The sequence below is a fragment of the Dendropsophus ebraccatus genome, chromosome 11, assembly GCF_027789765.1.
Source record: "Dendropsophus ebraccatus isolate aDenEbr1 chromosome 11, aDenEbr1.pat, whole genome shotgun sequence".
Lineage (NCBI taxonomy): Eukaryota > Metazoa > Chordata > Amphibia > Anura > Hylidae > Dendropsophus > Dendropsophus ebraccatus.
This window is the reverse complement of record NC_091464.1, coordinates 56,237,446-56,262,664: the sequence shown is the minus strand read 5'-3', so window position 1 is coordinate 56,262,664 and position 25,219 is coordinate 56,237,446. Positions and strand designations below refer to the sequence as shown.

The following is a 25,219-nucleotide window of genomic DNA, read 5'->3' as shown; positions in this document are numbered from 1 at the left end:
AGGACACAGATGCTGGGGGAGTAGTAGGAGGAGATGCAGCTAGTGACTGAGGTGTAGATGGGAGGGAGGAGGAAGAGCCGCAGAGAACTACTCCCTCCCCCACCAGGAAGTGTTACTGCACAATGAGAAGGAGAGGAGACAGAAAGCAACACAAACACAGCCAGGTAGTGACATATCTTTAGGTATGTATATACAGTATTTTGTGTAATTTCTGGATTAAATACAGTGGAGGGAAATAGTGGACTGGGACCTTCTGTAGAACACATTGATATTGGATATAGATATTACTGTCTGGGGAAGGTTATTAGGACATTACTTTGGGGTAATGGAGATGTATAGTAATATGGGATGTATAGCTGTGTGAAATATTAGATCTATCTGCTGGATGTAGTACACTGCAATATGTATCCTGAGGCCGGCTGTGTAATACAGTGACACCTCTCCAAAAGATCACCCTCCTGTCCAGAACAGATTTCTTGTGACTGTGTTCAGTTCCCTCATATATATTATGACCATCTTCTTTGAGCAGACCTCCGCCGTAGAGGATCACTTATTAACGGAATTTAAGGTGTTGTCTCAGAGAGGTTGCACTGTAGATTATATTAGGACTCTCAGAGTCACACCCACCAAGGATGGATAAGAGAACACAACTGTAAGGGCTTAGACACACACCTGCAGTATATGATCAATGCACACACACTATACTGTGTACCGGACCTCAGAAATCCTGGAATCGCCATTCATTATGATGCCGGGATCTCTGAAACTGTTTAAATAGTCCGGGCCGGTCTGCAGTGCAGTGGTCCCTCAAATTAGAATATTAATTGGTTTTAGAACGACCATTGTATGTTGAAAATATTGTAACCTGACGCCATGGTAAGTTAAAGGACAACTCCGGCGAAAAAATTTTTTGGCTTATTTAACACACATTACAAAGGATTATAACTTTGTAATGTGGTTAAATACCCGGTCTGGCCCCCTTCCCCCACTTTCCGACTCCCGACCCCCCACCCCGGAAGTTAAAGAATGTATACATTACCTATTACGGTCGTCACGGTCCTCTTCTCTGGTGTCGGGTGACGTCAGAGCTGGGGGGCAGTCCGGGTCTTCTTCCTCTTCGGCGTCTTCATTGAAAGTGAATGGGAGAGAAAAGGCTGCTGGTGCACATGCGCACCAGCAGCCTTTTCATTGGCTGGAGCGCATCACATGGCTTCCAGCTTGCTCAGCCCTGATTGGCTGAGCTTGCTGAAAGCCATGTGATGCGCTCCAGCCAATGAAAAGGCTGCCGGTGCGCAAGCGCACAGGCAGCCTTTTCTCTCTCATGGACCCGGAAGCTAGAGACATCGCTGGACGGCGGACGCAGGTGACGGTGAGGCGGACGGCGGGCGAATGGAGTGGCGATCGTCACCGGAGGGATGGTGAGTATGGTGTCTGTGTGTGTCTGTGTTTTTTTTTGGGGGGGGGGTCCCGCCGAAGTTGTCCTTTAAGGCACCACTGTATACTTTCCATGCATGCACTGTATATAGCAGACGCGTGCCTAAGCCCTACGGATATATGACCTCATCTTACCAATACAATTTTCTTAAATGAAGCTGCAGCACTCACCAGTATCCTTAAAACTTCTTTATTTCAAACTCATTGTTCATGACACAAACAAAAATTAGAGCAATAGCCTCAGTGCTGTTGCCCTCATTTTTTTCTGTCTCATGAACCATGAGGTTGTAATAAAGAGGTTTTAAGGATCCTGGTGAGTGCTGCAGCTTCATTTACTCTGAAGAAGATTGTATCACTGAACTTTAACTACTATATGGTTGCTGAGAACCACAAACAACAGTGAGTGTCCAGTAATCAGCTTCTCACGTCTCCCGTATACCATTCCCCCCGAGTATACTGAGTGTGAACAGTGCCAAGGATTATTGGTTTCTTTGTTGCATACCTTATCCTACAGATACTCTGATTATATCAATGTCCATATTCCTTTACACCTGACATATAGTGAGACACATTTTTTTCATAATGAGATATTTTAATAAATCATCTTGTACTTTAAGTACAGGAATCTCATAGCAAAAGTTTTTTTGTTTATTTTGAAAGGACGATGGTCATTTTTGAAAATCGCCCATCAAGGATGGAGAAGGAGAGAGAGCAGATGGCGGGAAGGATATTAGACCTCACCCTAGAGATAATCTACTGGATAACTGGAGAGGTGAGAGTCTCACATGACGTCCCTTGTATCTCTAGTAATAAAGCAGGTAAATGACTGGAGGGGAAGGATTGTTAGACTCTCTGTAGTGATCAGTGTCACCATACACAGGATTACACAGTAGTGAAGAAGGGGTCTGGTGAGTGTGTGACGCCCCCTGGTGTCAGGTCAGGAGGCAGGAGCGGGACCCAGAGCCCCATCACCGAGCCTCCACCTCAGTCACTGATACATGAGCAGAAGATTCTAGAACTTACCTCCAGGATCACTGAGCTGCTGACTGGTGAGGTGAGCAATGCTGCTGGGAATGCTGGGACATTATACAATAACACCAAGGGGTGAGGGGTCTGGAGGATAATTGTATCATTGTCTGTGTCAGGTTCCTATAAGGTGTCAGGATGTCTCTGTCTATTTCTCCATGGAGGAGAGGGAGTATATAGAAAGACACAAGGATCTGTACAAGGATGTCATGATGGAGGATCAGCAGTCCCTCACATCACCAGGTAAGAGGAGAGGAAACACTAGGGTTATGGATCTCCTGGATCCCCCATCATCTGATCATCACATATATACAATGTATTCAGTCACTGTGATTATTTCCTATAGATGGATCCAGTAGTAGAAATCCACCAGAGAGATGTCCCAGTCCTCTATATCCCCAGGATTGTAAAGAGGAGGAGGAAGATATCCCGCTGGGTCATCAGGTACATGAAGCTGATGTTACTGTAAATCCTCTATAGCAGTGCTTCTCAAACTGTGAGGCGCCCCCTAGTTGTTGGTGAGGCAGTTTTCATAAATGTGACTATGATCTGCACAGTCCTGATCCTGGCCGCAACGATATCTGGTTTAGGAACATTATTGTCTTGTTTTGTTTCTATTTTAATGTTATACTGAGTTTAGGAGATAAATAAATTGTAGGCTGAGCAATACAGTGGTGCTTTGGATTACGAGCATAATTCGTTCCGGGACTGTGCTTGTAATCCAAAGCACTCTTAAACTAAAGCAAATTTTCCCATAAGAAATCATTGAAATGCAGACAATTGGTTCCACACCCGTAAAATACTAATATATATATTTTTTTAATTCTGAATAACATGTAAAACAATAGTATAATATAATGTAAAACAATAAAAGTATAATGTATAGTATGTGCATAAGAATAAAAACAAGGAAGCAGTTTGTAGACACAGGATAGAATTGAAGATCCCCATAATGCAGGCTAGAATAGAGAAGCAGGGCTGCTGTCAGAGATCTGTGTGGTCACAGGGAGGGGTGACAAGAAAGGGGGGGGGTATTCAGCATGGACCAATCAGGAAGTGAGAATCACAGAGCTGTGCAGGAGGGCAGTGACAGAAACTTTATTAACAGCAGTGTGAACATAAGTGAGTGTAAGTGCAGGCACATTATAGAAAGAAGGGATCGGATGGGAAACGCAAGGGCCGACAGAGACTGCAGGGAGTATGAAGGAATGAGCAGGGCATATGTGGGCACGTAGAGGGTTTACAGCTATGAAGAGATAACCTCTACAGTCCTGTCCCCTGATGAAAGCCCCAGCCTGAAGTGGATCTGCTATGATTTGGAAGGTGAGGGAGACTTTCTGGGTCAGAGTACAGTGCTGTAGACCACGCTATGCAGACCATCCCCTTCCCCACTCCCGCTCCCACCCAGTACAGGGAGCTCTTAAAGGGGTTATTCATCGCTACAAAAACATGGCCACTTTTCCCCCTCTCTTGTCTCCAGTTCAGGTGCAGTTTGCAATTAAACTCCATTTACTTCAATGGAACTGAGTTCCAAACCCCACCCAATCTGGAGACAAGAAAGGGGGAAAAGTGGCCTTGTTTTTGTAGCGCTGGATAACCCCTTTAAACTAAAGCAATGCTTTTAAACCAAGTTACAATTTTGAAAAACTGTGAGCTCTGCTTGCAAAGCGCTCTCAATCCAAGTTACTATTAAACCAAGGTCCCACTGTATTTCTTTTGGCATGGACTTTCACCTCAGATGGTGAGCACAGCTGTCCACTTCAGGATCGGCTCCCATTATTTCATGTGACATAATAACATACACATTGCTGTGGATATGTAATATACCTGGCTGACTGCTGATCCTGTCTGATCGCCCCTAGAGGAGATCCTCCTTCATCTTCTATTACTGCTGTTTGACGGTTTTACCTTCTTCCTGGATACAAGATAATGTAAGGTTCCTTATTGTTTTATCCTCAGATCCATGTGATATCATTACAGGAAAGTTATGAAGGAACAACGAGTGTAACTGAGACCCCCGTAACAGTGTCAGAGAATGGTGAGAGCCTTTCATACATATTACACGTACACTCCTATACCTGATTATCAGTTCAGGAGATGTATATTGTATAGACAGAGGCTGGAAACACAACAGATCTGGTGCCAAAACCAGAAGTGGATTCAAAGAGGAAGGAAAATATAAAGGGAGGACTTGTGCTTCTCTTTTCCTCTGGATCCTCTTCTGATTTTGGCACAAACAGGCAGTGTGTGTTTCCAGCCATATGCTGATCTTTTTCCATTTGAGGGAATGTGTCATCAGAAAACATATATTTGTAAGAATTATTGATAGTAGTTTTTTTTTTTTTTTTTAATTTTCTATGTATAAGTTAAAATAATTCAGCACTCCTGTTCTTTCCTTTGTGGCCATTAGGCTTAAAGCTAAGCTGAAGGATACTGTTCTAAACAGATTAATACTCAGCAGTGTCCTCCTTATTCAGCATCCCCCTCCCTGTAGGATGACCTTTATAAAGGTCATTGAGCATGCCCAGAATCCTTGAGCTGGACAGATCCTGTCTATTGTGTCCTAGGGTCCATAGGGCTTGCTGTATAGCACATCTGTAAATACATGTAGGTACTGGGATGGCACTGTACACTTACTGGCCCACTGTGCCTTACTGGTCTGGTTCTGGCTCCCCTTCTCCCTCAGTCCCTGTGCGGTTTTAGGCACTGGGTGAACAAATTTACAGTATCAGGTCTGCAAAAACTAAAACTTACTGTAAGTTCACTCCTTGTTAGTGTCTTTCTTCTATGGTTCTCCCAACCTGTGCTCAGAGCTTCTGGCCACTGCTGCAGTTACACTTCTCTCCACCAGGGTGCACATGGCTGCTGTCTTTGATTTAAAGGGCCAGTGTGTCTGTCCTTATTTTTACTCCATCTATCCTGGCTCACCCTTTCCCATTTAAAGGGAATCTATCAGAAACAGAGCTGCAGACACAGGCAGATAGGTGATAGGGAGATAAAACAGACAATAGGCTTTGTCTTTGCAGATGGCCTTTTGCAGTGTTATAAAATTGCAATTTCCTTGACAAGCCACAGAAGTGATGATGAGCCACAGCAAGTACATCTTCTCCCCCACTTCTCCCTGCCTTGACTTATTGATGTACAAGTTTGAAAACTAAGCCCTGTACATCATTCAGTTAAGAAATGAAGGTAGTACGGAGGAAGAGATGAGCATGCTGTGGCTCAGCATCACTTATGTGGCACATTAAGGAAAATGCAATTTTTTAACACTGCAAATGGCCTTCAGCAAAGACAGAAGCATCATTTGTTTTATCATTAATTTGTCTGTGTTTGAAGCTCTGTACCTGGTACGGGTCCGACAGCTTCCATTTGAGGCTGAATGTTATCTGCTCTCTTGTGTTTCCTGGCCCATGTTTGGTTTTCAGACTATGATTACCGGCCTCAGCCCTTCTGTACCTTTTCCTCTCTGTTGCTCACCTGAACTGGCTGATCTTCATCATCATCGTCTGCCCACATTCCCGGCCTGCTATGTCTTTTCTGTCTGATTCTCTGGTACTTTGCACCAGCACTGTCTGGGGGACCAAGGTTGTGAATGACCAGGTGTCCTCCAGCAGCAAATGTCCAGCATCCACATCCTGGAGCTATATGGTAAAGATGTAGAGAACACTTGACTCCACTCCAACCAGATTGTTAGCACAGATCCAGTCTGCCTCTGTTACATCCTCAGCCCTGGAGCCTGAGGTTTACACCCTGATCAGAAAGAGAGTTACAGGAATTGGGGGGGAGATTCTAAAAACCCTAATAAAAGAATCAAGTAATCATGAAACCAAGGGTTACAAATTCATAGATCAGTATTTTCTTTTCCAAATTGGTTGCATGTTCTCTTTAATGGAAATATTTTTGTTAGCTTTTACTTTTTGTTGTTTACATGTTTTTTGGTGTTTGTTTTTTTCAGGTGAGAATGGCATAAGCGAATCCCCTGCACCTCCTCTTATACCTTCCTATTATGAAGTATATGATAACCAATCACAGATTGTCAGAAAAAATACTGGACACAGACCTATTGCTAAAACTGAATGCGGGAACATTTTTAATAGGAAATCTAATTTCTCAATGCATGAGAAAGTTCACACAGATGAAACACCATTGTCATATTCAGAATGTGGGAAATCTTTTAGTAAGAAATCACTACATGTTAGACTTTTGAAAATTCACACAGGAGAGAAGCCATTTTCATGTCCAGAATGTGGTAAGTGTTTTAATCTGAAGTCAGGACTTGTAAAGCATATGAAAACTCACACAGGGGATTCAGAGTCACGTGCAGAATGTGGAAAATCATTTAGTTGGGAATCAAATCTTCTTAAAAATCAGAGAACGCACACAGTAGAGAAACCATTTTCATGTCTTCAATGTGGGAAGTGTTTTAGTAAGAAAAAAATTCTTTTGGGACATCACAGGACTCACACAGGAGAGAAGCCATTTTCATGCTTGGAATGTGGGAAATGTTTTGCTTTGAAATCGCACCTTGTTACTCATCAGAGGACTCACACAGGAGAGAAGCCATTTTCATGTCTAGAATGTGGGAAGTGTTTTAGTCAGAAAGAAAAGCTTTTTGTTCATATGATAACTCACACAGGAGAGAAGCCATTTTCTTGTCTAGAATGTGGGAAATCTTTTAGTCACAAGTCAGTTCTTGTTAGACATGAGAGAACTCACACAGGAGAGAAGCCATTTTCATGTCCAGAATGTGGGAAGTGTTTTAGTCGGAAAACATATCTTCTTGTTCATATAAGAACTCACACAGGAGAGAAGCCATTTTCATGTTCAGAATGTGGGAAATATTTTAGTCGGAAATCACATCTAGATAGACATCTAATAACTCACACGGGAGAGAAGCCATTTTCATGTCCAGAATGTGGAAAGTGTTTTAATCGGAAATCTCATCTTGAGAAACATATGAGAATTCACACAGGAGAGAAGCCATTTTCATGTTCAGAGTGTGTGAAGTGTTTTAGTCGGAAATCTAGTCTTGTGAAACATATGAAAGTTCACACAGGAGACAAGCCATTTTCATGTTAAGAATTTGGAAAATGTTTTATTGTGAAAGCACAACTTGTTAGACATCAGATATTTCACACACACAACATATGAGAAATCACATACAGATAAAAAGAAAAGTCATGTGCAGTCATTTTAAAAGGTTTTAATCAGAAAGCCGCTGTTTTAGAAGATTGCAAAGCTTTCCTAGGAGAGACACCATTTTAATATTCAGATTGTGGGAAATGTGGCTTGTGTGGAGCTCCAGTGTACGACCTTCATTCTCAGGATGCTTTCTCAGTTACAGGGTCTCTGTAATGTTATTCTCCTATCATATTCATATAAGACACGGAGAGACATGAGTATATGCTGAGCAATTGGGTTGTTAATGCTCCGTATGATGAACATTGAGATCTGAGCAAGAATCCTATTTATTAGAATTGGATCCATGTACAGTAACTGTACTGCCCAGCATGGATATTACCATTGTATATGGCTAGTTACAATACTAATTCTCTGAAAATAAAGTATGGAGACTTATCAATGCTTTGTTTGTACTATTTTTTTTGTAAAGGGGTTATCCAGGCTTAGAAAAACATGTCTGCTTTCTGTCAGAAAAAGCATCAATCTTGTCCTTAGTTTGTGGGTGGTTCAGCAGCTTCCGTGAAAATTTCAGAAAAGTGCATAATTAATGCTAATCAAACCCCATGTATGAACATAGCCATAAATCACCGTCATTGTACATCAGTGACCCAACAACCTCCACAGTTCTCCTGGGTGAATTTAATCCTTTAACCCTTTACCGACCTGGGGTCATTGATGCCTCAATGCTCAGGTCTTGATTGGATATCAGCTTATGGGATCAATTTGGCAACCACGTGGCCCACCTTGATCCCCCAGATCCTGCTAGTTTACAACTGTCTCAAGAAGGGTTTTAGTGCAATATTAAACAACAGGGGTGACAAAGGGCACCCTTGACATGTGCCCCTCTGGAGAGGGAAGGGTGCCGACAGAAAACCAGACGTATGAATCCGCGCTAAGGGTTCCGAGTACAAACTCGTTAGAAAGGCTCCGAAGGATCCTTTAAATCCCATTTTATCCACCACCATTCCCAGCTACCCCCAGCCCACACTGTCAAACGCTTTTTCTGCATCCAGCATTAATCAGGGAGATCAGGTGGTAGGCCGCAGGAGAGGTGGGATCCTTCCCCTGTTTTGGCAATACCTTGATGTGCGCTGTGTTGACCTCCGCTGCTATCTTCCCGCCTTCTAGATAACCATTAAATAGTCCAGTGAGGCATGGAGTAATTTGGTCCTTAAGCGCTTTGAAAAATTCTCCCGTGTATCCGTCCGGGCCCGTAGCCTTATTTTCTGGTAACTTTTTAATGGCCACTTTAATTTCCCCTTCAGTAAAAGGGAAGTTAAGCAGATCCCTGTCCTCAGAGGACAGATGCTGTTGTTTAATTTGTCCCCAAGGGAAAGGCTCCACCTCTACCCCCACATCACCTGCAGAGTACAACCGAACATAAAAGTCCCGTAGTATATTATTAATGTAGGCCGGGTGGGAAGTCAGGGAACCTGTAGAATCACGCATTTGAGTGATATTGGTAAGCGGCTGCTTCCCCTTTGCCAAATTAGCCAGTAATTTACCGGACTTATTGCCAAAGCGGAACAGCCTGGCTTCTTGGTGTGATAAATAAAACTTTTCCCTAATTTCCAGCCAGTATTCATATTCCATCTTAGTAGTCTGCCAGGCTTGTTTAGAGGTGTCAGAGGGGGAAGTTTGCAAAGCGGTATATGCCATGCGTAGGGCTAACCCTTTGGTCTCAAGCTGGATCGCTATATTTTTCTTTTTAGCTAGGTAGGATATTATCTGCCCCCCTAATACTGCCTTTGCCACGCTCCAAAACAGCTGGGGATTGGTCATATGCTCAAAGTTGTGAACCTGATATTCAAGCCACCAGCCTCAAAGTAATTCCAGAAACGATTCATCCTTGGCCAGCTGTGTTGGAAACCGCCAAAGATGATCAGGGCTGCGCACTTGTGAGGTCCTGACCTGCATGATGACCGGTGAGTGGTCCGAGATTAATAAGTCACCAATATGCACAGCAGAAATTCGGGACACGAGAGGTTTAGAAACTTAACATAAAATCTATGCGGGACAAAGATTGGTGTGCCCACGAAAAATGGGTGTATTCCCTACCTTCCGGGTTATGATGGCTCCATATGCCCACTAGCTCGGTAGCCATTAAGAACGTGGGCAATGGGGAACTCCTACCCCCCGTTCCCAATGGAGCAGGTTAATCGTCTATCCTCTATTGTCGTGCCCACTACATTAAGATCCCCTCCCACTATTTTCAAGGGTGTAGTGTCGGACAGTAACATGTCTCTTAAGGAGTCCAAAAATGTCTTTTGTCCAGTGTTTGGGGCGTAAACACTATATATACTAGTAGGTTGTGGTGACCCTGCAAGAAGAAGACTAACTACTCTCCCCTCCGTATCATGTCGGACATTAGAGATTAATGTGGCCAGACGCCGATGGATCAGGATAAGAGTGCCTGCTTTATCTTGGACTGCTGGCGACCCCACCACTTTGCCTACCCATAATCTCTGCATGCGATAAAGTCTGCCTCCCCGAGATGGGTCTCCTGCAATAGATCAATATCAGTTTTAAGACTAATCAGGTATCTTAGTATAATCAATCGTTTCTGCGGGGGAACGTAGCTCCTTAAAGTTCCAGGTCGTAATCCGCATAAAAATAATGGTAACTGTGGAAAAAAGTATTCATGCATCTGTGGAGAATCCCCGCCCCCCAACAATCCTACCCCCCCCCCCTTAACCATACAACTATGGAGCCCGAATACACTATAGGTGACTCCCTTTTTTCCACCTGGCCTGTACTGGACTCGTGAAGATAACTCTGTAATAATTGAAACCTTAGCTTCGCAACAACCATTAAAGCGACTCTGTATCCACAATCTGGCCCCCCCCCCCCCCCCAAACCACTTGTACCTTCGGATAGCTGCTTTTATTCCAAGATCTGTCCTGGGGTCCGTTCAGCAGGGGATGCAGTTATTGTCATAAAAACAATTTTTAATCCGGCAGCGCTCTGTCTTAATGGCCGGGGCCTAGTTTTGTATATGCATTAGGCTGGCACACCCTCTCTGTCCTTCCTCCCCACCCTCCTCAGCATTAGGAACGATCCAGGAACATTAACTGCTGTTTAAGCATTGCACAGGTGTATTAACAATCCAGCCCATGTTCATTATGCACGCAGGTGGGGAATAGGAAGCAATCTGCCTGGATCATTCCTAATGATGAGGAGGGTGGGGAGAAAGGACAGAGAGGGTGTGCCAGCCTAATGCATATACAAATCTAAGCCCCGGCCGTTAGACACAGCGCTGCCGGATTAAACATTGTTTTTATGACAATAACTGCATCCCCTGCTGAACGGACCCCAGGACAGATCTTGGAATAAAAGCAGCTATCCGAAGGTACAAGTGGTTTGGGGGGTCAGATTGTGGGTACATAGTCGCTTTAAGTTTCTTTCCAACCTTTAACTAACGCACTTCACCCCTACGGATACATTATAAAGTCGTCTGGAGCTACACTCACCGGCCACTTTATTAGGTACACCTGTCCAACTGCACGTTACCACTTAATTTCTAATCAGCCAATCACATGCCGGCAACTCAGTGCATTTAGGCATGTAGACAAGGTCAAGACAATCTCCTGCAGTTCAAACCGAGCATCAGTATGGGGAAGAAAGGTGATTTGAGTGCCTTTGAACGTGGCATGGTTGTTGGTGCCAGAAGGGCTGGTCTGAGTATTTCAGAAACTGCTGATCTACTGGGATTTTCACGCACAACCATCTCTAGGGTTTACAGAGAATGGCCTGAAAAAGAAAAAACATCCAGTGAGCGGCAGTTCTGTGGGCGGAAATGCCTTGTTGATGCCAAAGGTCAGAGGAGAATGGGCAGACCGGTTCGAGCTGATAGAAAGGCAACAGTGACTCACATAGCCAACCGTTACAACCAAGGTAGGCAGAAGAGCATCTCTGAACGCACAGTACGTCAAACTTTGAGGCAGATGGGCTACAGCAGCAGAAGACCACACCGGGTGCCACTCCTTTCAGCTAAGAACAGGAAACTGAGGCTACAATTTGCACAAGCTCATCGAGATTGGACAGTAGAAGACTGGAAAAACGTTGCCTGGTCTGATGAGTCTCGATTTCTGCTTGAACATGACAATGAGTTCACTGTACTCAAATGGCCTCCACAGTCACCAGATCTCAATCCAATAGAGCATCTTTGGGATGTGGTGGAACGGGAGATTCGCATCATGGATGTGCAGCCGACAAATCTGCGGCAACTGTGTGATGCCATCATGTTAATATGGACCAATATCTCTGAGGAATGCTTCCAGCACCTCGTTGAATCTATGCCACGAAGAATTGAGGCAGTTCTGAAGGCAAAAGGGGGTCCAACCCGTTACTAGCATGGTGTACCTAATAAAGTGGCCGGTGAGTGTATGTGGTAAGCAACATAAACAACAAGGTATAAAGTAGAAAACATTCAAAACATTTTTACACATTCCCCTTTGTACCAAATGGAACCAGAATGAAGAGTCCATGTGCCACAGTTCTGGTACTTAGATACCCGTCACTGAAGTGACCCGTGGAGATTATTCACTACCCTTCATCTCTCGTCACTTGCAGATTAGCCGTTGAAGTTGATCTCCTGAAATCTCGTCATCGTTGCTCTTTAGGCTGCTGTGAAGACCGTGAAGGGTCATCGTCAGACCTTGTGGCATGTTGATCCCATGAGGAGCCCCTTTGAGAACGGCCACCACTTCTGGAGGAAACTGCAGATTTTGGGCCGGAGAGGAGGGACCGAATCCCAGGGTAGTTGCTGCAACCCGAGGATCTTGGAAAGTCATTGTAATCCCATCTGGATTGAAAACTTTCAACGTTGCCGGGTACATTAAAGTGTCAGAAATCAATAGTACAGGCGATTTTAAGAAACTTTGTAATTGGGTTTATTAGCCGAAAAATGCATTTTTATCATGAAAAAGCCGTTTGAAGCTCTCCCCCTGTCTTCATTGTTCTCCTATGGAGAGAGCTAAATAAAAGACCAAAACAGGACAACAAAGAGTTAATCTACAAACACCTCACCCGTTATCTCTTCTGACCATCACCAGTGACCTGTCTGAGCTCTGATTACAGCTGTCACCCAGCTGTGCCTGTAATCCTCTGTTATCTGCTTTCTGCTGCCGGCTAACTCCCTCCTTCCTCCTCCCCCCTCCCCTCTCCCTAGAGCAGACAGGGTATGACTCCTGCAACAAGTCACAATTTTCAGATTTTTTGGAGTGGATGAAAAAGAGGAAGGAGGGTGGGACCTGGGAAAAGGCTTTTTACATGCAGATAATGGCAGATTTGGCTAATAAACCTGATAAGGCCAGGTATTGGGATTTTACCTACCTGCACCGTACCTATATGACTACACATATATATAGGCCTCTTGCTTAGAAGCTCCAGTACATTAGAGAGTCCCTGATAGGGTTAACGTATAGTTGGAACATTTCTTACCTTGGAAAACTTCTGATATGGACACTAGAAAGAATGTTTTGTCTCAAGAACTATTTCCCTCAGAGACATGTTTTTCAGCGTTCAAGGCCATTCTCAGAGGAAAGTTGACTGTCTGTTACAGTGGGAATAATGTGAAAGTATCATTGCAGAGAATGTATTGTTCTAACCTTTTTGACCTTTTTGAATAATAATAATGAATACTAATATAGATGCCATTGCGCATGACTGAATATCTAAATCACTAGCACCGCCTCATCTATGCCTTATTAGCATTTGTTACCACCCTATATTTTATCTGTCTATAAAATGTGATTACCATAATAACACTTGGGCCATTTTCTCCAGGCTTATAATCATGATACATTGTCTTATCTGTGTCCATGACGTATAAGTGACGAGCTGGTAATACTGCAGGTTATAACTCCAAATATATTTAAAAACCATCCTGTACCTGGGTTTTTGACGTTTCTCCATAGAGAGAGGTCAACATATAAATTTAACCTTAACAAACCCAATTACAAAGTTTCTTAAAATCGCCTGGACTATTGATATCTGCAAAAAAAAAAAAAAATACGACAGTGACTCTTTAAGGCAAACTTCATCTGTTTTTTATGAAGTAGTGAGCAGAGGGAAGAGAAAGTTTTTCGTTTCCTTGAGACCTCCGCTGAATAGTCAGCAAAGACCAGTAGCTTATGACCCTTGTAAAGCAGAGGTTGATTTTGCTGCTTAAATGCTCTCAAGACTGCAGTTTTATCTGTATATTCTAGATAGCGCACAATCACTTGGCGCGGGCGGGTAGCCGCCGGATTTTGTTTCAAGGTAGTGTCCTCCGCAGAGCACAAGTTGTTTCTCCATGATAGGTTTTCTAGGTCTTCCACCCTGTCCCATAATTTTTTATTTTCTCTATGGAGTTCCTAGAGCCCTGCAAAGGAGGAGTCAACATCATTTTCCAATGATAACAACCTTTGATCCAGGTCATCAATATGTTCCTCATGTTGGGCGACTGTTTGCTGTAACTGCAGGAAAGATCAGGCCACCGTGGCTGACAAAGTCTCCTGGATGTCAGGGACCAGATGTCTGCCCACTTCTTCTGCCAGACGTTTATAATCCAAAGAAGTGTCTTGGGAGGAAAACTCATCATCTAAGGCACTTTGGGAGGGTGGAGGACAAGGAATGTCTGGGAAACTAGAATTAGAAGCAGTCTTCTATGGGCGGGTCCCGTAGGGGGGCAACAGATTTTGTTGTTTTTTACAGCTTTCCCTTTCATTTTGGTGCCCATCTTAACCAGGTATTGATCCATCAATAGAAGAAATGCTTCTGCATACAGTAATATAGTGGCAGTAAGGCAAGAGATAAGAGCGCTGTAATCTGCAAGCAGTGGGTGCAAAGTAGCTGCTCTGGTATAATTGATCAGTCAGGTGTCCCAGGGACAGGAGGAGGGGGAGCCAGGGATAATTACAAATGTGATACAGCAGCAGTGCTCAGTTGTACAGGAGAGAATGGTATATCTCAGTCCCCTGATCAGGCTCACAGCAGTTGTAGTGTGTTGAAGAGCACTAGCAGTGTGCAGATGCTGCCCCGTCAGTCCCTGTCACCTCCTGGAGCAGACAGAGCAAGGAGGCGCGCGGACAAGATGGCGGACCCGTGACTCAGGTGGGTAAAATCTCCCCCTTACACTTCCCTCCCGTTACCGGCCTCCGGTGGAGTCTCGTCCCAGTCCAGGTAGTAGTGCTGCTGATGTACTGATGCATCAGTACCCTTGAGAAAGTCTCACAGCAGAGATGGAACGCGTGGGGTTTCCTGGACCCCGACATGGACTCCTTCCTATGGTGATATCCACCCCTTGCTTCCTTTGGTCCTAACTTATTCACACTCCCTAGTTATTTTTGTGTTACTCCTAACTTTTGTGTCCATTGTAGCAGAGACCCTTACATACATTTACATACTTTTCATGGTTCTATACATACACACTTGTCATCCATATTTTTTTATTTATTGTTGGGGACCATAGGAGGGACAGTTACATATATTCCTGTCGGTGGGTCCTGGTGCCGTGCTTATTTAACACTATCCTTTGTGTGTTTTTTTGTGGTTTTGTTTTTATCATGTCTTGTCTTGCACTTGTAGTTTGATTTATTAATAAAGACTATTGTTTATACATCTTTGAGGATACAGTTCTCTATTTTTGGATGTGCCACCCATCTATTTATGACATACTTTTCTGTTTTCTTCTATTCACTGTTATGAGTGATTGCTGAGGTCATCAAGGTTTGGAAACGTCAGTAATTTAATAAACAAAATAATAGTAGAACAAAGTATAGGAAACTATAATAATATAGAGAAATGTAGATAAACACAATTATAATGTCCCTATGGTGTAGTATTGTAATATGCTGAGGGTATTGTGTTGCTGGGTGGTGTAGTGCAACCTTAGGGCTCACTTTCTGAAACCTTCCTGTCACAGTGGGGTCCGAGGGTGCCAGGGGGCCCTTCTCCTCTTCAGCATAAACACAGGGGCATATATGTTTTTTATTAAAAGTCTTCACACAGTGGTAGTGAGAGTATATTGTAACTTTACTTGAAGAACAGCTTAATACACTCCAATACAGGGGGCATCTCACAGTAAACATATGTTGTCTTGATCAGCACACTTGGTGAAGGGGATTACAAGGATAACGTGGATAGACCTGTTCCAGAGACTTTATAGCTTTTAGCCGTTATAAGGTACGAGTGAATAGATACTTGAGTTACTGAGAGAAAATGACGCTGCCAACACTCACTGACTTGCAGGAGGAAGACGCATAGACATACTGACTTAAGAAGAATTGACGCTGTCGACGCTCACTATCATGTAGGAGGAAGACGCATGGACACACTGACTTGGAAGTCAGGAAGATGTGGACGGTGAATGGGAGACCCTCAAACATCTCACCAATCCGACAGCAGGCACTAGTAGATACAGAGAATGTCCTGCTGAGATTTAGAAAACACGTATTAGTCCTTATGGCTGACTGGAAACAGGTTAGGAAGCTGAATATGAAGTCTGACAGGATTACTGAGGTGACGCAGGGCTGTTAGATGTGTCTCTGGCAGAGCCAGATCCCCAACTGTCACCTGACAAGACCGCACAGCCCTTTTGGGTAGAAGGTGGGCGGAGCCAATTTTCCCCTGGCCAATCACTAGAGTATGATAGGTTGCAGGGGAGGAGCACTGATCAAGCTCAACACTTTTCTCATTAGAGATTAATATATTACAACATATTAAATATAAGAGAGTAAGTAATACCACTACAAGAGAGCTAGGAAAGAGAAGCAAATATATAGGTCCCAATACAGACTGTCTAGGGTTGCCAATAGCAACAATACATTTACAGACGCCTGACAATGAATACCTTTCTGGGCCATTACACAATCTCTTAGTGGTAGACATAGGGCCCTATTCCACCGGACGATTATCGTTAAATTGTTCGAATCTAAACGATAATCGTTCGGTTGAAATGCAGTTAACGATTAATGACCGAACGAGAAATCGTTGTTCGCTTTATAAGACCTGGACCTATTTTTATCGTTGCTCGTTCGCAAAACGTTCGCAAATCGTTCGCATTGAAAATGTCGTTTGGTCGTTCGCAATAGATACGAACGCAATAGCGAAGAAATAGCGAAGAAAAACGATCGCAATTACGATCATAAGTAACGATTATCGTTCCATGGAAATGAGTGAACGTTTTCAGGTCTTTCAGAATAGCGGTCGTTTGAGATCATTAACGATTATGCAAACGATAATCGTCCGTTGGAATGGGGCCCATACAAATACATTTGTGCTCAGTGAGAGCAAACTAATGTGTATCCCTACAGTATGTCTGTAGCTGATACTTGTGCAGTTTATAAGACTCCAGCTGGTTACAAAGAGTGGAGAGAACCCAGCAAGACAGGAAGTGTGGAGGGAGAGGAGTCATGTGACCAGAGGAGGAGGTGGAGGCAGAGGAGTCATGTGACCAGAGGTGGAGGGAGAGGAGTCAAGTGACCAGAGCAGGAGGTGGAGGGAGAGGAGTCATGTGACCAGAGGAGGACGGGGCAGGACACAGATGCTGGGGGTGTAGTAGGAGGGGATGCAGCTATTGAATGAAATGCAGATGGGAGGGGGGAGGAAGAGCCGGCAGAGAACTACTCCCTCCCCCACCAGGAAGTGTTACTGCACAATGAGGATGAGAGGAGACAGAAAGCAACACAAACACAGCCAGGTAGTGATGTATCTTTAGGTATGTATATACAGTATTTTGTGTAATTTCTGGATTATATACAGTGGAGGGAAATAGTGGATGGTGGACTGGAACCTTCTGTAGGACAGATCGGTATTGGATATAGATATTACTGTCTGGGGAAGGTTATTAGGACATTACTTTGGGGTAATGGAGATGTATAGTAATATGGGATGTAAAGCTGTGTAAGATATTAGATCTGGCTGCTGGATGTAGTACACTGCAATATGTATCCTGAGGCCGGCTGTGTAATACAGTGACACCTCTCCAAAAGATCACCCTCCTGTCCAGAACAGATTTCTTGTAGGTGATGTCTCAGAGGTTGCACTGTAGATTATATTAGGACTCTCAGAGTCACACCCACCAAGGATGGATAAGAGAACACAACTGTAAGGGCTTAGACACACACCTGCAGTATATGGTCCATACACACACACACTATACTGTGAACCGGACCTCAGAGACCCAGGAATCGGCATTCATTATGATGCTGGGATCTCAGAAACTGTTTAAATAGTCCGGGCCGGTCTGCAGTACACTGGTCCCTCAAATTAGAATATTTGGTTTGAGAACGACCATTGTATGTTGAAAATATTGTAAACTTTCCATGCATGCACTGTATATAGTGGAGGCGTGCCTAAGCCCTAAGGATATATGACCTCATCTTACGGATACAATCTTCTTCAGAGTTAATGATGCTGCAGCACTCACCAGTATCCTTAAAACTTTTTTATTTCAACCACATTGTTCATGACACAGACACAAATAAGAGCAATAGCCTCAGTGCTGTTGCCCTCATTTTTGTCTGTGTTATAAACCATGAGATTGTAATAAAGAAGTTTTAAGGATACTGGTGAGTGCCGCAGCTTCATTTACTCTAAAGAAGATTGTATCACTGAACTTTAACTAAATGGTTGCTGAGAACCACAAACAACAGTGTGTGCCCAACAATCAGCTTCTCACGTCTCCCCAAGTATACTGTGTGTGAACCAGGGGCGTAGCTAGGATTCATGGGGCCCTATAGCAAAAAACTGTATGGGGCCCCATGAATCCTGTACGCTTACCATTTATGGCCAACTGCCAAACACACACAATGACGCACATATATACACACAGAGGCACCATTAACATATATACAGATACACCACTGACATACACACATTCACACTAGAATGTGATTACACTAGTGCAGATGTATACACCATGAGTAGACTGTACACAGGGAAATCATCTCGGTGTAATAAGAAATACTGAACTAGAACTAGAAATATCTGCTGTATTTTCTTTTAATGGTGGGTTCTTTTATTAGAGCCCAGCATTAATAGAAGCTGCTGCAGAACATCTTTGGGAGCAAACCTGTCAATCACTTGAGACACTACTGACATACACAAACACACACATATACACCAGTGTTACAGACACTACTGACATACACACATATATACACCACTGTCACAGATACTACTGACATATACAGCACTGTCACAGATACTACTGACATATAGACACCTGTCACAGACACTACTGACATATACACCCCTGTCACAGACACTACTGACATATACACCACTGTCACAGATACTACTGACATATACACCACTGTCACAGATACTACTGACATATACACCACTGTCACAGACGCTACTGACATATACACCACTGTCACAGACGCTACTGACATATACACCACTGTCACAGACGCTACTGACATATACACCACTGTCACAGACGCTACTGACATATACACCCCTGTCACAGACGCTACTGACATATACACCCCTGTCACAGAAGCTACTGACATATACACCCCTGTCACAGACGCTACTGACATATACACCCCTGTCACAGACGCTACTGACATATACACCACTGTCACAGACGCTACTGACATATACACCCCTGTCACAGACACTACTGACATATACACCATTGTCACAGATACTACTGACACATACACCCCTGTCAGAGACACTACTGACATATACACCACTGTCACAGACACTACTGACATATACACCACTGTCACAGATACTACTGAGATATACACCACTGTCACAGACACTACTGACATATAGACACCTGTCACAGACACTACTGACATATACACCCCTGTCACACATTACTGACATATACACCCCTGTCACAGACACTACTGACATATACACCACTGTCACAGATACTACTGACACATACACCCCTGTCACAGACACTACTGACACATACACCCCTGTCACAGACACTACTGACATACACCACTGTCACAGATACTACTGACACACACCACTGTCACAGACACTACTGACATATACACCCCTATCACAGACACTACTGACATATACACCCCTGTCACAGATACTACTGACATATACACCCCTGTCACAGACACTACTGACATATACACCCCTGTCACAGACACTACTGACATATACACACATATACACCCCTGTCACAGACACTACTGACACATACACCCCTGTCACAGACACTACTGACACATACACCCGTCACAGATACTACTGACATATACACCACTGTCACAGATACTACTGACATATACACCACTGTCACAGACACTACTGACATATACACCCCTGTCACAGACACTACTGACATATACACACATATACACCCCTTTCACAGACACTACTGACATATACACCAGTCACAGACACTACTGACATATACACACACACAAAAATACATAGCTACAGTAGATACACTCACTAACATATACATATATAGCCAGATACATGCATACACACACTCAGTGATAAACATACATACACAGACTCAGCACTTACAGCTTCCAGGCTTCCCCCTCCTCCTCCTGTAGTCGGCTGATCTTCACACAGAAGTATTGAGGACCTTTCGGTCATGTGATAAGGTCCTTCATCCTCTCCTTCTGTGCGGTGCAGGACCTGGCAGGTCCTGCTCCTCTTTTCCTCTCCTGATGTGTAGATTGCTCACCCGGCACTACAGTCAGCGGGCTGAAGAGTACAATGCCGGATCCCTCTTCCTCTCCGGGCCCCTGGAGGATGCGGTAGGCGGCTCTCTGTGGCATAACTACCATGAAGGCAGAGCAGGCTTTCTGGGCCCCCTTTCCTGCAAGGGCCCCATAGCAGTCGCCTTCCCTGCCTTCATGGTAGCTACGCCACTGGTGTGAACAGTGTCAAGGATTATTGGTTTCTTTATTGCATACCTTATCCCACAGATACTGTCATTATATCAATGTCCATATTCCTTTACACCCGACATTTAGTGAGACGATGGTCATTCTTGAAAATCTCCCACCAAGGATGGAGAAGAAGAGAGAGCACATTGCAGGAAGGATATTAGACCTCACCCTAGAGATAATCTACTGGATAACTGGAGAGGTGAGAGTCTCACATGACGTCCCTTGTATCTCTAGTAATAAAGCAGGTAAATGACTGGAGGGGAAGGATTGTTAGACTCTCTGTAGTGATCAGTGTCACCATACACAGGATTACACAGTAGTGAAGAAGGGGTCTGGTGAGTGTGTAACGCCCCCTGGTGTCAGGTCAGGAGGCTGGAGCAGGACCCAGAGCCCCATCACCGAGCCTCCACCTCAGCCACTGATACATGAGCAGAAGATTCTAGAACTTACCTCCAGGATCACTGAGCTGCTGACTGGAGAGGTGAGCAATTCTGCTGGGACATTATACAATAACACCAAGGGGTGAGGGGTCTGGGGGATAATTGTATCATTGTCTGTGTCAGGTTCCTATAAGGTGTCAGGATGTCTCTGTCTATTTCTCCATGGAGGAGTGGGAGTATATAGAAGGACACAAGGATCTGTACAAGGATGTCATGATGGAGGATCAGCAGTCCCCCACATCACCAGGTAAGAGGAGAGGAAACACTAGGGTTATGGATCTCCTGGATCCCCATCATCTGATCATCACATATATACAATGTATTCAGTCACTGTGATTATTTCCTATAGATGGATCCAGTAGTAGAAATCCACCAGAGAGATGTCCCCGTCCTCTATATCCCTGGGATGGTAAAGAGGAAGAGGAGCAAGATATCCTGCTGGATCATCAGGTATATCATTGTGGACACGATCATATGGCAGCCTTATGTAGAATACATAGATCAGTTTTGAGCACCAGGGTCGATGTCCCTCATTCTTGTCTTCTAGGAATTTTTCACCTTACTGGACATAAAGTAAATCAAGGTTCCTTTTTTTTCCCTCAGGTCCATAATGTGAGATCTGTTGAGGAATGTTATAAAGGAGCAATGAGTGGACAGAAAGAGCCCATAACGGGGTTTAAAAATGGTAGGACTTTATTTTGTAGGATAAAATGCAACCCTATTGTCCGCAACCCTATTACACAATGTATTCAGTCACTGTGGTGATTATTTCCTATAGATGGATCCAGTCGTAGAAATCCACCAGGGAGTCCCCGTCCTCTGTGTCTGCAGGTTTTTAAAGAGGAGGAAAATATCCCACTGGATCATCAGGTAAATGAAGCCGATGTTTCTGTAGATCCTCTATAGCTTTCTACTATATATAAAGCAGCAGTGCAGTATATACTGTATATGATCTGGTGTTGGCTGTGGTAGATTGTGGCTACATATTGTGGTGAACCTCCTCCTCTTTGGATCTGGACTTGGAGCTGTAGATTTAATCTGGATAAATGTAAAGTTCTGCAGTGTAAATCAATGACTGACTGCACAATGCCAATCAGCTTCAGACCTATGGCTGTATCCATCTCCAGGTTGTGGGATTAAAATGCTCCATGTTTGGGTTTGTGCAATCCCATACTTACTGCAGGTTCGCCCATCGCTAGTACTGGTAAGTTATGTCTAAATATGTAGAAAAAATACAAGAAATACTGGGAGCGGCTTCTCATGGTATGGTTACCAAAAAGGTGAACTAGTCATTGATTAGAGCAGTGCTTCCAAACCTTTTCCACCTCGGGGCACCCCTTGGAAAAAAAAAATAAGCTTGGGGCACCCCTACCAAATAATGTTTTACAAAATACAAAACCACCATTCAGTGACTCACAGGTGACGTCTTTTTTGATCTGAGGCGTCACTTTCCCTTTTCCTCTTCATCCAGCCCAGACCTCTGTGACGATTTCTTCCAGCTACAATTCATTTCTTCAGAACCTGCCAGACAAACATCTTAGGCTCCACAGTTATCCAGCAACTTTCTTCCCTTTCTCCCTCCTATAGGCTCCCATACAGTGGTAACGGTGCTGTTTGGTGTCATGTGGGTTCCCCCCCATTATTTAGGACCCCCCTGCTGTGCCCCCCATAGTAATAATGCCCCCTGGTGTGTGCCCCTATACTAATAATGCCCCCTGGTGTGTGCCCTTATACTAATAATGCCCCCTGGTGTGCGCCCTTATACTAATAATGCCCCCTGGTGTGCGCCCTTATACTAATAATAATGCCCCTTGGTGCACGTCCTTATACTAATAATGACCCCTGGTGTGCTCCCTTATACTAATAATGCCCCCTGCTGTGTACCCCGGTACAATAATAATGCCCCCTGCTGTGCTCCCACATAGTAATAATGCCCCATGCTGTGTACCCCCTAGGAATAATGCCCCCTAATAATGCTCTTCATTGTAATAATGCCCCTGTGGCCTCCAAAGTAATACTATAACCCAGGCAGTGCCCCCTCATAGTAATGATGTACCCCCTGCCCTGCCCATCTTAGTAATAATGTCCCCCATGCTGTGCCTCACTGTAATAATGTACCCACTGTTCTACCCCTAGTAATTATGTCTTCCTTGATGTGCCCCCATACTGCTAAGCCCCGCACCTGCTGTGCTCCAATAGTTTATTGGAACACAAAGATAATCTAAGGTTATTTTTTTGTTTAATTCTCAGATCCGTAACGTGAGATCATTAAAAGAAAGTTATGGAGGAACAACGATTGGAGCTGAGACCCCCAAATCAGTGCCAGAGAATGGTAAGAGCCTTTCATTCCTTCTACCTGCTTTTCAGGAACATGGTAATATTAAAATATTTTGCATCTAAAAAGCAAGGGCTGCACAGACATCACTAATCAAGTGTAAACAACAATATATGTGAAGTTGCAAGTTTGCAATATACATTCACTATTTTTTCTCATCATGCTGTAAAACAAAGCTATACTTACCAGAAATATACTATATACTATACCAGAAATCCAGTTCCAGTCTCCTGAAGCTTTTTAGACATGCTGGTTGAAAAAAAGAAACTAAACACATGAAGTCTGCTCAGTACAGAGTGTCATGGCTCAATGTGTCTGTCAGTCACATGACTGCCTTCTCTTTGAGCAGATGACCTGGGAAACACTGGACTTCCTGTGTTTAGACTCTTTGAAAAAAAAAAAAAAAGTGAGAACACAGTAAGCGCCGTGTTTTCCATGATCACGTAAAAAAAAAATCAATTTAAATTGCAAACTTGCTTTATATTACATCTACAGTTGATTTAGGCTTTAACATTATAATGACAGATACACTTTAAGATATAAAAAAATGTTTGTTTGAAATAAGTGATGTTTTTTTTGCAGGTGAGAATGGAATAAGAGAATCTTCTGCACCTCCACTTATACCTTCCTGTTATGACATAAATGATGAGCAATTACAGAGTGGCAGAAAAAGAACTGGACAAAGACTTTTTGCTAAAACTGAATGCGGGAAAATTTTTGACAAGAAATCTAATTTCTCCAAGCATGAGAAAATTCACACAGGTGAAACGCCATTTTCAAATTCAGAATGTGGGAAATCTTTAAGTAGGAAATCACAACATGATAGACATGTGAAACCTCACACAGGAGAGAAGCCATTTTCATGTCCGGAATGTGGGAAGTATTTTAGTCAGAAAGCACATCTTGTGGAACATATGAAAACACACACAGGAGAGAAGCCATTTTTATGTCCGGAATGTGGGAAATGTTTTAGTCGAAAAATAAGTCTTGTTGTTCATATAAGAACTCACACTGGAGAAAAGCCATTTTTATGTTCAGAATGTGGGAAATATTTTAGTCTCAAATCAAGTCTTGCTAGTCATATGAAAACTCACACAGGAGAGAAGCCATTTTCATGTCCAGAATGTGCAAAATGTTTTAGCTTAAAATCTAATCTTTTGAAACATATGAAAACTCACACAGGAGAGAAGCCATTTTCATGTTCAGAATGTGGAGACTGCTTCACCCAAAAGGCAACTCTTGACAGACATGTAAAAACTCACACTGGAGAGAAGCCATTTTCATGTCCAGAATGTGCAAAGTGTTTTAATCGGAAATCTAATCTTGTAACACATATGAGAACTCACACAGGAGAGAAGCCATTTTCATGTTCAGAATGTGGAAGCTGTTTAACCCGCAAGTCATCACTTACATAAAGAAGAAAGATTAGTAATGTGCAGTAATATGAGAAGGTTTTTACCTGAAATCAGTTCTTTTGGAAGATCACAGAGCTTTCTTTGAAGAGACGCCATTTTAATGTTCAGATAGTAGGAAATGTCTCTGGTGTAGACCTCCAGTGTAGGACCTTTTGCCTTAAGATGCCTTCTAAGTTAAAGTCAAGGCTGTGGACTCGGTAAGCCGCAGTTCCGACTCCAATTCCTCAATTTTTTCAGGGACCGACTCAGACACCAGCTCCTTCATAAATAGCCAGTCGACACCAGGGGAGTTATTTATCACACTGGTGTAAAGTTGATCTGGTTCAGCAGCTTCTTCCTAATATCCTACATAATCCTGGGGCAATTTCTGAGTGAATAAGGAAAGGTATAACACACACACCACCTGCTGCAGCCTTAGTGCGCGCACACACACACACACACACACACACACACACACAGCCTGCTGCAGCCATAGCGCGCACACACACAGCCTGATGCAGCCATAGCGCACTG

The 25,219-nt window shown here is 43.6% G+C and overlaps 1 protein-coding gene across 1 annotated transcript; it reads left to right on the top strand.

Annotated features, from left to right (window-relative positions):
* On the top strand, positions 1-24,904 carry LOC138767777 (zinc finger protein 665-like). The gene is made up of 8 exons (XM_069945551.1): positions 1-182; positions 2,095-2,206; positions 2,315-2,488; positions 2,580-2,703; positions 2,807-2,904; positions 4,420-4,498; positions 6,416-7,536; positions 23,990-24,904. Exons 2-8 carry the CDS (start codon positions 2,099-2,101, stop codon positions 24,704-24,706), a joined length of 2,421 nt encoding a protein of 806 aa, XP_069801652.1. The 5' UTR covers positions 1-182; positions 2,095-2,098; the 3' UTR covers positions 24,707-24,904.
* The last annotated feature ends 315 nt before the right edge of the window (positions 24,905-25,219 follow it).